At 37.7% G+C, this 13,842-nt stretch overlaps 1 protein-coding gene across 1 annotated transcript in view; it reads left to right on the forward strand.

Annotated features, from left to right (window-relative positions):
- Agmo (alkylglycerol monooxygenase) overlaps positions 1-13,842 on the forward strand; it is a 343,612-nt gene that overhangs the window by 176,827 nt on the left and 152,943 nt on the right. The window contains 1 exon segment of the mRNA NM_001135899.1: positions 63-168. Coding sequence (NP_001129371.1) covers positions 63-168 — 106 coding nt within the window.

The raw sequence follows: 13,842 nt of genomic DNA on the forward strand, positions 1-13,842 counted from the left end.
TATGTAGGACATAAGCACATAGAGACATTATTTAAAGGTAATAGATATTAACGTCATTTCAGACCCAAGGCAGCGATTGTGGAAACTCTCCGGTGTCTGTTGTTCCTAACCCTGTACAGATTTGGTCACTTAAAGCCTCTCATTGAATCTTTATCATTTGCATTTGAGGTAAGACTTTTGCTGAATTATTTTATGCATTCATGAAATAATTTTTCTCTCTATTCAATTTCTGCCAAGTATTTGTTGCTACATTTATCTGTGCACTATATCTTGAGTTACTATTTGTATAACTTTTAGATAGTTATACTGGTAAGTCATGGTATTCTTATCCCACAATCTTGGTTGATATCATTAAGTTATGAAGATTGGACAAAATACATTGTGAATATTTTGAAGAAAACCAGTGTGCATGGTAGGTTCTCAAGAAATTAATGGTAAAAGTGGCTTTGCAAGATACCAGCATCTAATTATATTAAAGAAAGTTTTGAAAACAAAGAAGTGTTTGATGCTTTTGAATAACCTTTAACACAAGTAATCATATGTAAAAGTAACTTCCATTCACTAGATATAACTGTTACCTCAGAGGCTATTGCTGAATAAGCTCACCCTTTATAGCTGTTTCTGAACTCTGGCTGGCTGGTTCAACTCATCTGCTCTGGCTCGAACTCCTCTCCATGCTCATTGATTCAAACTGATTTCTCTCAGTGACTCTGAGATGCTGACTTTCTCTTCTTAGCATCTAACTCTGACAATCTGTTTTAAACTTCTGTCTCATTCTCATTCTGCCTTCACCTACCTGTCTCTGTAAAATTATCCTGGTAAAACTGAGGGCCATCCTATGGGAAGACCAGAAGTCTCAAATGACCTGTATCCCTGAGATATCTCAGACAATGAGCACCAACTAGGCAGCATACTCCAGCTAATATGAGGCCCCCAATACATATACAGCAGAGGACTGCTTGGTCTGGCCTCAGTGAGAAAAGATGTCCCTAACTCGGAGAGACTTGAGGCCTTAGGAAGTGGGGAGGTTTAGTGAATTTGGGGTGAGGGAATGGGGACATCCTATTGGAGACAGGGGTTGGGTTGGGTGAGGAGGTATGGGATGAGGAGCACTTGGGGGCAGCAGACTGGCAAGGAGATGAAATCTGGACTATAAAAAATAATTAAAGAATAAAAATAAAGAAATTAAAATATAAAACACAAACACACACAAAAACCTGCCTTCTCCCCTACACCACTACTCTTTTGTGTGTTCTTATGAGAATGGGCATATTTTATCCCTGACTTATTCTGTCAAATCTTTCTCTGATTTGTCTCTTTTTCCTTCATCAATTAGATGTTACTTTCATACATAGCTGCTTTCTTCTCCAAACGAACCTTATATTACCTATATTGTTTGGGATTAAGGTGTATATTCAGGGCATATTTGTATTCCAGACAGAGGAATAAAAGGTGTATGATGTGTCCTCATTCTATCTGGATCACACAGCTCTTGGAGGTCTTTGGATGTCATCCCATGCCAGAGCAGCCATGTTATTTTATTAAAAATCCTTTAAATTATAGAATAAAGAAAGATGAGACTTTTAAAATAAAAGATATGTTTTGATAAGTGATTGTTAAGATTGATCTTCCAGAGATCCTTTAGGGTTATCTATTATTTTATAATCAGCAAATATTTAAACAGTCTTACTCATCATTTGTGTTTGTTAGAATATTTAGAACATGTTAAGCTTTGTTCCTGAACAATATGCCAATTTATGAGACTAATCAACATGTTGGTTTATTTAAGTGGAAGCATAAGTCCTAACCTTCTCCTGTTAGCAAAGAATAGTGTCATAGTTTGTTTTCTGTTACTGTGATAAAACAATGACAGAGTAGAAGAGTTTAGTTCATTTTATGTTTCTAAGTTAATGTTAATCACTGTGGAAAGTCAGAGCAGGAGCTGGAGTCACTACTGAAGCAGAGAAACCATGGAGGAATGATCCTTCCTGGCTTGCTTCCCAGGGCTATCTCTCTTAACACAGCAGAAGCTCACCTAGGATCTTATCACCCACAGTGGGCAAGGCCATTCTATACTAGTTAACAGAGTGACTCACAGGCATGTTGGCAATTGAGTCTCTTCCTTCCAGTGGGATCAGGTTGACAGCTGAAATTAGCTATTGTACCGGGATTTTTGCTACTTTTGGGGCTTTTTCTTTTATCCTTTTCCACCCCATTTCTCTTACTCTTTCAACCTCCTAACACTAAATATGAGAAAGAAAGAAAAAAGACAGAGAGGTAGGGAAAGAACTCTCTGAATAAATTCAGGGTTTGGAAAGAGGGAGACATTATCATTAGATTACTTCCTGCTTATAAAGGGTGTCAAAATTCTTGGAGCAAGTTGAATCTACATTGTCAGGATATCTAATTAGTCCTTCCTTTCCTCCTCCTCCTCCTCCTCCTCCTCCTCCTCCTCCTCCTCCTCCTCCTCCTTCTCCTCCTTCTTCTCCTCCTTCTCCTCCTCCTCCTCCTCCTCTTCCTCCTCCTCCTCCTCCTCCTCCTCCTCCTCCTCCTCTTCTTCTTCTTCTTCTTCTTCTTCTTCTTCTTCTTCTTCTTCTTCTTCTTCTTCTTCTTCTTCTCCTTCTTCTCCTCCTTCTTCTCCTCCTTCTTCTCCTCCTTCTCCTCCTTCTTCTTCTCCTTCTTCTCCTTCTCCTTCTCCTTCTCCTCCTCCTCCTTCTCCTTCTCCTCCTTCTCCTTCTCCTTCTCCTCCTTCTCCTTCTCCTTCTCCTTCTCCTTCTCCTTCTCCTTCTCCTTCTCCTTCTCCTTCTCCTTCTCCTTCTCCTTCTCCTTCTCCTTCTCCTTCTCCTTCTCCTTCTCCTTCTCCTTCTCCTTCTCCTTCTCCTTCTCCTTCTCCTTCTCCTTCTTCTTCTTCTTCTTCTTCTTCTTCTTCTTCTTCTTCTTCTTCTTCTTCTTCTTCTTCTTCTTCTTCTTCATGGTTGCATCATTACAGGTACTGATGCCAGGAATTCCACTGTATATACATCAAGCCATGCATGTTAGCATATTATTCTTATAGCAAACTTCATATAAGTGAGATAGTTATTCAAAAGTGTATATGGCTTTACAATGTCAAACTGATTCCAATATTTTATCAAATTTATAGTCATTACAACATATATCTTTGCAATAGTTTATGTGATAGCTTGTAGTTTGACGATTTTAGAGTTTTGATTTCTTTAAAAAACACAGAAAAATTATAAAATATGTTTTCACTTTAATTCCAGCTCTGGGATATGGGACTGCTTTAGTTTGTCCACAGCAGGTGACTATGATTTGCCTTGTGCTCTAGAAATGTGTGATATGCTCTGTTAATGTGTGGTGTTTAGAATTCTGTAAATTTTTCAGAGTGTATATACGTGTTAGGTTGTAGTCATTTGGATGAGGAAGGAATGGTTCTGCACACATTGGTTCTATCAAAAGGTAAGTGGCTTGTGAAATCTAAGCTTTCCCATTATTCTGAGCCTGACCCAGGGAAGGCTTTGTCTTTTCAATGCTCAGAGATGTTGAGAGATCTTGACATGGTCATCAATACATATTCATTGGGAATCAACTTTCCCTTTTTATGCCCACCTAATGTAATGTAAGTTCTTCCTCAAAAAAAAATTAAATACACCAACAATCCCCACAAAAACAATAAAATAAAATAAAATCATACCACAAACAAACAAAACACCAAAGTGTAACCCAGGAAAATTAGATAGATAGATAGATAGATAGATAGATAGATAGATAGATAGAAAGATAGATAGATAGCAAGATAGAGAAATAGATAACACCGTGGTATACATTATATGTTTGTCAACTACTCCTGAGCATAAGGCCTATCTTGGAGGGAGTGATTGGTATGCCCCGTGTCACTTTATTAAACAACATTGATTTCCCATCTCCCAGAAAGTATAAGTGACAGGTCAGTTGTTAACCTTTACCCTCGTGGCTAGGTATTCATTCATTCATTTTTTAATAGAATAAAATAAAATATAATAAGATAGAACAAAAGCTCGCACATTGAAATTGGGTAAGACAGAAAAAGAGAAGGAGCCCAAGAGAATGTACAAGAATCAGAAACTCACTTGTTTGCATACTTAAGAATTCTATAAAAACATTAAACTGAAAAACATAATATAAACACAGAGGACCTGGTATAAACCCATGCAGGCCCATGCATACTACTTCTGCTCTGTGAGATTATATGTGCTGTGCTCATACTGATCCAGGAGGCCTTGTTTTCTTCATGTTTTTGATCTGTCTGGCTCTTAAAGTTATTCTAGTGACTTTTCTATGGGGTTTCTTGAACTCTGAAGGGATGTATTTAATGGAGTCATCCTAGTTAAGCCTAAATGGTCCATCTTTCCCATGCTGACTGTAAGTCTATATTTGTTACCGTTTGCTGCAGGAGGAAACTTCTTTGATGACAGCTGAGCAAGACACTGAAATATGAATATAGCAGAATATCATAGGAGTCACTTTATCACTACATTTTTTATTCCAGTATTATTTGTTCTCAATGTAGATCCCTTAGCTATCTAGTCTTGTTTTTGTGGTCCCCCAAGCAGTGTCAAGTACGTGTTCCATCTTCTAGAGTGGGCCGTAAGTCAAATAATTTAATGGTTGGTTCCTTTCACAGGGTTTGTTCTGCTTTTTCCCAAAAATATCTTGCAGGCAGTATACCATTGTAGATAAAAGATTGGTGGCTGGCTTGATTTTTACATTTCTCTTTTGAGAGTATGTAGTACTTACTACTCGACACTGGAACATAGAGGAGAAGGTTCTATGTAATCGTAACCACCAGTTTAATATCTCCATGTTCAATGGTTCTGTGCGTGTTCAGCAATGGGGCCATGCTGTCAGTTTGTGACGAGCAACCTAGAGTCTTGCCAATAGCCTGGGTTGTTTGAAGATTCCTGTGAATCCCCTATAACCAACACCTTAATTATATATAACCCCAACTCCAGTACTGGAAACTTCTTTTGGAGACAATAGATGGCCAAATGGAGGAGTGTCTCGTCCATTACTTGGTGATTCTACTTAAAACACTTTCATGTATGTACATATTTTAGGAAGTTTCAACTGTAGTAGACTTTCATACAGTTTCTTAAATGCTACTCAGTTTTAGGTTTCCCCGCTGTATTCTGTTCCCCGAACCCCTCTTTCCCCCACCCCACTTGACGCTCACATTTTAGCCTTGCACCATCCATCCATAACTATCTTGTTTCCCTTTCTTAATGAGATGAAAAGCCTTAAATATTTTGATGTTTTGGACACTTTTTATATTTAGACACTAAGGATGTTTTTCTCTGCATTAGAATCTATGACTCTGTATCTACTATAGTAATGAACACATCTTCTGCCTAAAATAAACATATGTATAATCTATTGAAAATAGACTTATTTCATATATTATATTCTAATTATGTTTTTCCCCCAGATTCTCTCAGGTCATCCCCACTTTGTCACCCACACAAGTTCATACCCCTCTTCTGCTCATTAGAAATGGTACCATGAGATTTTTAGGAAAATGAATGCAAAAAAAAAATAAGCCTATGCAAGGTGACCCAGGAAGAAAAATGTGGTTTGCATTCATTGGCATGTGGCTAATACCTGTGATGCCAATGACAAACAAGCTACACTTCACAGACAACACTCACAGCAGCAGGAACAGAACAATTCAACATCCATTTATTCAATAAATATTAAACTTATACTGACAACACCTGCCGTTGGATGCCATTCAACAAAATGGAGAAACGCATACTGGCGTAACCTTTAAACTTAATAGAAGAATGAATTAAATATGTATTGATTTCATATCAAATAGACCACACCCTGAGATGACCTTTGTTCCCCAAATACCTGAATAAAATACACAGAAATCTCAGCAGTTAGCACTGTCATGTTTCAATGGATTTTCCTTCACTGCTTTTTAAATTATCTCTACATTTTTAATATATTAAAATTGGATATTTCTTGCTCTTCTAGTTTCCATGTAACACACTACCCCCAAACTTAATGGCCTCAAATAAAAAAATTTATTTCCCTCATACTCTCGGGTAGGTGACTCTGCTGCTTCCACTGAGTTTTCTCCCTAGACTGCATTAACCTTTGAGGGGCAGCTGAAATGAAGGGGCACAGGAGGAGCCCAGTGGGGTGACAGTATTACCTCTGTGTGGTTCTTCATTGTCCAGTTCACAAGGGCAGGCATATGAATGCTAAACCTGCTCTATGCCATGAAGCAGGTCCTGCACAATTCACTCTTTTGTTTTAAATAAATTTTAATACCTTATTTTTTATTCACTTTACATCTTGATCACAACCTCCTCCTTTCTTCCCTTCCAGTTCTACCTTCACAAGTCTCTAGTCCCATTTACTCCCTCCTCCTTTCCTCAGAGAAATATAAGTCCCCCATTGGATACCACCCCACTCATCTTGGTACCATCTTGTCCCAGGAGGACTAGGCACACCCTCTTTCACTGAGGCCCAATCAGTCAGTCCAGGTAGGGGAGAAGATCCAATTGCAATAAACAAAGACTGAAACAGCCCCTGCTCCAATAGTTAGGGGTCCTATATGAAAACCAATCTACACAACAGTCTTTATACAGGCTCCCTGGTTGGTGGTCTAGTCAGTGTCTGTGAACCCCTATTGGTCAAGTTTAGGTGACTCTGTAGGTCTTCTTGTGGTGTCCTTGGCCCCTTTGGCTTGCTAATTCTATCCTTCAACAGTACTCCCTAAGCCCCACATTATATTTGGCTGTGGATCTCTGCATCTGCCTCCCTCCACTGTTGGATAAAGCCTCTCAGGAAACAGTTATGCTAGGTTCCTGTTTGCAAACATCGCAGAGTATCATCGATAGTGTCAGGAGCTGGTTCTCCCACACAAGAAGGATCTCACGTGGAGCAGTCATTGTTTGGCTGTCCCCTCAGTCTCTGCTCCATCGTTATCCCTGTACATCTTGCAGGCAAGACAAATTTTGGATTGAAGATTTTGTGGGAGTATTGATGTCCCCCTGCCTCCTCTGGAAGTCTTGCCTGTCTACAGGAAGTTGCCACTTCAGTCTCTTTATCTCCTTCTAGTAGGAATCTCAGCTTGTCACTCCTTATATTCTTCTCTGTCCCAGGTTTCCAGCTAATCCCAGAGATGCTGCCCATGGATTTCCATTCTCACTCTCAGTCACTTCCCTCCACCCCCACACCTGATCACCCCTTCCTCAACTCCTCTCCTATCTAATTTCCTCTCTTCATCCACCACATATGACCAAATTCTTCTTCTGGGTGAGATTTATGCACCCTCCCTTGGGGCCTCCTTATTACCCAGTTTCTTTGGGACTGTGGTTTGTAGTCTGGTTTCCTCCATTTTATGACTAATAACCACTTAAAAGCGAGTGCAAATCTTATGTGACTTTCTGGCTCTGGGTTATGTTTTTCAGAATGATATTCTCAAGTCCCGTCCATTTACCTGCAAAAATCGTGATGTCTTTGTTTGTCATAGCTGAATAGTATCCCATTGTGTAGAGGTACACATCCATTCTGCAGTTGTAGGACATCTAGCTTCTGGCAGGTTTTGATATTATGAATAAAGCTGCTATGAACATAGTGGAGCAAGTGTCCCTGTGGTACACCTTTTGGGTATATGCTCAGGAGTGGTATAGCTGTGTCTTGAGGTAAAACTATTCCTAGTTTTCTGAGAAACTGCCAAACTGATTTCCAACATGGTTGTACAAGGTTGCACCCCAAATAGCAACAGAGGAGTGTTTCCCTTGCTCCCCAAGTCACCAGCATGGTATATATATATCACTTGAGTTTTTGATCTTCGCCATTCTGACTGGAATAAGGTGGAATCTCAGGGTCATTTTGATTTGATTTTATTGATGTCTAACAATGCTGAACATTTCATTGTGTTCCTCAGACATTAGAGATTCTTTTGTTAAAAACTCTCTGTTTGGATCCTACCCATTTTAAAAAGTGGGTTATTTGGTTTGTTGATGTTTAGTTTTACTATTTGCAGATGATATGATAGTGTACGTAAGTGACCCTCCCCCCAAATTTCTACTCTTTTATGACATTTGGTCATCAAAGAAATCTGCAAAAGGATGTGATTCTACAAGTGGAGAAATGTCGATTTCTGTTGTTTGTGAGCCCATGGAATCGACTGCAGAAAGGCATACAGGGAAGTAGGAGCATAAAGAATTCTCCTAGTCACATGGCTGAATACATATCACAATGGTGATTCGGGGGTAGCTGTAGTTGCTGATGTTAGAGAAATATGTTTTACGGCCAGCCATATCATTTCAACTTTACATCTGTTCACTATGCATGTAAGGACAATGGTGCGTCTGACTTTCATTGGTGCATACACTATGGCTTTAATATAAAATTTCATTTCAATCTGACACTAAAGCACATATTTAGCCAAACTATGAGTCTTGTTATATTTATAGCAAATGCAGTTTTATCGTGTTTTGTGTGTGTGTTTGGGGGGGTATTATGCAGACTTTAAATACTTTATTGGCTGCAAGTTCTGCATATATAAGCAGCAATTACATTAAATTTAGCTGATGTTTTACTTTATATGTATTTATAATTTTAGTCATTTATGGTCTTTTGTAAATATTAAATTATTGTTAAAAGATAAAATAGTGTGCCCTGTCCAGAAACACATTATAATGCTATAAGATCAGTGAGTTAGTAACGTCACATGGCCAGATGAAATTTGGAGAATGACCTAATAAAGTTAACCCTTTTCTTGTACTTGATGTCTTCAAGCACCTGTACCCAATGAGATCAAGGCTATCTCAAACCCCGGGGCAGGGAGCGGTAAGGGGTGGTGGATGGGGAGGGAACACCCTTATAGAAGGGAAGGAGGAGGGGTTAGGGGGCTTATGGGCAGGAAACCAGGAACGGGAATAACATTTGAAATGTAAATAAGAAATACCCAATTAAAAAATAGAGAAAAAAACAAAATATAAATAAAAAATATCCAATAAAAAATAAACTCTACAAAAAGAAAAAAAGAAAAAAAAGAGTAAATTCTGGAGTGAGGCCTGGTGGTGTTCACCTGCAACCAGAGAACGTGGAAGGATGAAGTTCAAGACTAATGAGTTTGAGGAAAACCTGTGTTACCAACCAAGATCTCGGAGGAACAACCAAAACTGAAAATAAAAAGTGAATTCTGTCTCTAATGTTAGAATCTGAAAAGCAAAAACCTGTCTGTCTTTATCTCTAGATACAGAATTAGAAGAGATAAACACAAACAGCTCTTCTAAAAAAAATTGATAATAATAAAATGTTATCACGCTGGGGTTGGGGATTTAGCTCAGTGGTAGAGCGCTTGCCTAGCAAGCACAAGGCCCTGGGTTCGGTCCCCAGCTCCGAAAAAAAGAAAAAAGAAAAAATGTTATCACACCATTTATGGTTTCTTGTCCTAAATATTTCATTGAAAATTAAAATATATCATTCTGTTTCATGTAGATGCAGTTTATTCATTTTATTATTAAAAATACCCTCCCATGTTTTTATATCAAGAGATATTCATATACTATTGGTTGTTTCTAGATTTTCCTGGTTCAGCACTACAGTTAAAATGAATGTATTACGTCTCCTTATGCATGTGAATATACATAGACTTTCCCTGGATTACATGTCTAGATATGGAGTTTCTAAACTTTATAAAATATGTGTTCGAAATTTTTGATAAAGTAAAATCATTTTCAAAGCACTTATAAAATTTAATACTACTACAGTATAAATTTTCCTACTTAAGTTTTAATTTTCAGATATCTTACTCATTGTCCATTTACAGTATTAAATTGCATAGTATTTTATTCATAATCGTGATTTTTGCTTGGTACAGCGGTTATCATTACCTATTTATTCTTTATTGTATTCCCTTTCTAGTGCTATGTTTGTTTTATTTTCATATCTTTTCAAACCTCTTCTGTTTGGTTGTCTTCTTTTGTGTTTTCACAAGTTATGGTGTGTATAAACATCATAAGATAACATCTGTGCATTTGCTAAAGGTAACTTCCTTGAGCAGGAAAGATGGCTCAATGATTGACAGTCTGACCGTGTGAACAGAGGACCTGGGTTCTGATCTCGTCACTCACATTGAAAGCTAGGCAAACTGGCACACATGGCTTTAGAAGCAGAAAACAGAAAGCTCCCTGAACTCACTGGTCAAGAAATCCAGCCATGCCAGGTCGTTCTACCTTTGATGATTATCTCAAAAATAGAAGTAGAGAGCATAAGAGGGAGAGGTCAATGTCTACTTCTGGCGGCCACATGAATCTTTATGCATTTACACAGCAAATCAAGATGTAGATAAGAAAAAATCTATAGGCTGTGATTTATATGATATACACACACACACACACATATATATATACATATATATCCTATGTTAATAATTATACTTTCTTTCCATCAATAAGGAATCATCAGGTAAATATAATAATACAACTTTAATGAATTATTGGATTTCTCTTCTTGCAAAAGGAGAAATATACCTTTGACAGTAAACTGTAAATGACACCATGAAAGTACTGGATTTTGTGTGGTATTTCCCAACGTTGATGTCACACCCTAGGAAATAGTCATGTATTTCTGTGCATAAACTTATTAAGACAGCTATAAACTAAAAGATGCCTGTGTATCCAGCATTCGGAAAGGAGAGAGAAGATGACAATTAGTTTGAAGTTGCCCTTTGCTACTTGTATCTTGCTCTTGTATCCTGGCTTCTATATTGAGGATGCATATAATTCAGAAGAAAGAAAACCCAAAAGGGGATAAGGTGTATTTTTACCTACCTTGTCTCTTTTTTCTATCACCCATATTTAAAAGTATTAGCACTAGAATCTATCAAGCGAAGTCACTTTTTGCTCTTTATTTTCGAATAGATTTTAGTTCCTAGAACTTTTGTACATTGTTCTATGTGTTTTAAGTAACACAGATCTCTTCATTCTGATTAACAAAATATACTGTATCAGATTACAGACGTTAGAAAGAAACTTTTGCATCCGAGAACATAATGCTTTATATTTTAAAGTCAGCTTAAGTGGATTTATTTTTAGTTTAGTTTAGTATTTGATTGTTTCGTTTCAATTTTGTCTTTCTTTTCATTTGCTTTCATTCTGTTTTACTTTTGTTCGAAAACAGGAAATGATCCTCTGCCAAGGGCAAACATGTTGAATTTAGTTTAACACCACAAATCTTGGAATTTTTGAGTAAGTCCTCAAATGGATACAATCTTTATTAATTATATTGTTTGGATAAAAATAGAGAGGCATGCCTAGCTTTGTGTTTCCACCGTCTGATTTAACATCTCTGCATTTTTCCTGGCATTGCTACTACCTGACTCCTTTGTGGGTATAGTCTGTCAGTGACAGCAAGGTAAATTCCTAACTCAGCTTAACATAAACATTTTCTCCAAAGAAATTATTTCCATATCGCTCCTGGTTTTCTTCTTGGCATTGAAAGAGCAATGCCCTTCCACACACCTTTTCCCACGTAATCACCTGTCCCTGATTTGAAATAACAAAGAGCTGCACATTGTACCTCCTGTCCGGAATGTGCCTGGCTCAGTGCTGTGATTTATGACCTGAGCATCCCACACTCTCCATATATTATCAAGGAGGCCTTAAATAAAAGCAAACACAAGCTTGTGATAGAAAACCTTGTCAACACACATGAAATTAAACACATACATGCTCTAACGTGCGGTTTTCCTTTTTTATTTTGACTTTTAAAATGATTAAGATAGGTAGAGATCCGTGCTGGATAGGATTTCACATTTCAAACCTGAGATTGGAAGGGAATCTTCCCACAAGGAGAAGGCACAGGATATTTAGGAGAGTATCCGCTTGGTTTCTACAAGGACATGGTAAGGGCTAGATTGGGCTCTCCATGGTCTGTAAACTACTCGCACCATCATTAACCACAGGGCTAGAATGCCTCGTTCCAGATGCTCTGGCCAATGGACCGTAAAATTGCTAAGCATTTCGGGCCAAGCCCAAGATTTTAAAAGCCCCCACCCCTCTCTTCTCAACAGTCTAACCCCCAATTCCCTCTGAAAAGCTGCTCATTATTCTTCCTCTGTCCCCTGATCTAAGCAAAAGAAATCCTTCTGGAATCAATTAGAAATGTCTGCCCTTGATGAGGTTTGCACGTGAGTTTAGAGCTGTGAGGCCGTGGTAGTGGCGGCCAACAGCTGCATTTTCGGGCGGTAAAGTCTGAGGAGGAATTTTCCAGGGTTTATTTACCATCATAAAATTTTTTTAATAGGCAAGACATGTTGAGAGACAATCTTGTGTGCCTTTGAAAGTGAAGTTAAATTAGAATTGTATGTTTATTTCATTCATAATGAGGAGAGTGAAGATGTGTACTGGATCTGCCTTTTCCTAAAGAGACTGTTCCCAAAAATTAGTCGAATAGGGTTATTCCTGCAGGAGGTGAAAGTGGGGGAAGCATTTACTATCTCCTTAGTCATATTAATGGCCAGACAAATGAATATAGTCAAGGTTAAAGGAAATCAGAGTCCACTTCCTAAAATAATATGTATTAGTAGAACACCTTATTTATTTATAGATGTCGATTTACATGTGATTTAGGTTTTAACATTACTCAATTAATATACTGCCACATAATAATGAAAAATTATTGATCCACATTGTACCTTCACTGCTAACACTTTTGAGTTATACATACATACACAAATACATGCCTAATACATACAGAGAAATATGCATACATATGGAATAACATTTAATTTGAACTTTTGCAACCTTCCTGGCCTTATCTCTCCTCAGGTATGGGGCAGACATACTTACTGGAAGTCTAATTTTATTTCTTACACTGTCTAAAGAAATAATTTGTTTCAAGTGAGGATTTTATTACTACTGCATCTATCATTTTATTCCACCAGGAAATGATATCAACTCTCTTTGCTGTCCAGTCACACCATTCAGCATAGCATTTTAGTTCCTAGATATGCCTTATAGTCAAATTGGAAATGAATTAGATGTTTTTGTTTGCATTTTATATGTATGTGCATTGTCCTACATGAACATATGTATGCATACTTCATACTTTCAGAACCAGAAGAGGGCATTGGGTTTCCTGGAACTGGGGTTATGAGGAGTTGTAAACTATCTGATATAGGGGCTGGGAATTGCATTACCAAGTTTTTCCAGAGCTACAAGTGCTCTTAAATGCTGAGATATCTATCCAACTTCCCAAGTTAAACTCACTATCACTGCTGTTACTCCATAAAATAGGCCTACTGCTCTCCCACAGTAATTGGGATGTGTAGTACTACGCCCCCTCTTGTACTGTCTATTTATTTCAAAACAACAACAAAAATAAACTTAAATTTAAATTCTTGGGAAGACTCATGTAGACATCTGCCCATGATAAATTTGATTTCAACAGAAGAGTGATAGGTAGTATAATTGTATGAATGTCTAATGCCTGCCGCTCTGAGATAAAGATGGCTAACAGTCACTGTGTGCCTAAAACATTCCGGAGCAAAGTACTGCATACAAAGAACAATAAGAAAAAAGGAGTTACCTTTAAAAACAGTGCACCATTTATGATTTTCCATATCCAGAAACATTCAGCATATCATCAATAATCCAGGCTGCCTATAGTTAAGATAAAAATAAATTAAAGAGTCTTCAAAGATATTCTAGAATTTGCTTTTCAAATATTTACAACATGGAAATCTTGAACAGTATATCCACCCCCTGTAGAGTATTTCATACATCATCTTTCTTAAAGATATTCGCATCTTCAAGAAAATTTGTTCACTGTGAAACC

This window comes from Rattus norvegicus, chromosome 6, assembly GCF_021556685.1.
Source record: "Rattus norvegicus strain SHRSP/BbbUtx chromosome 6, alternate assembly SHRSP_T2T, whole genome shotgun sequence".
Classification (NCBI taxonomy): domain Eukaryota; kingdom Metazoa; phylum Chordata; class Mammalia; order Rodentia; family Muridae; genus Rattus; species Rattus norvegicus.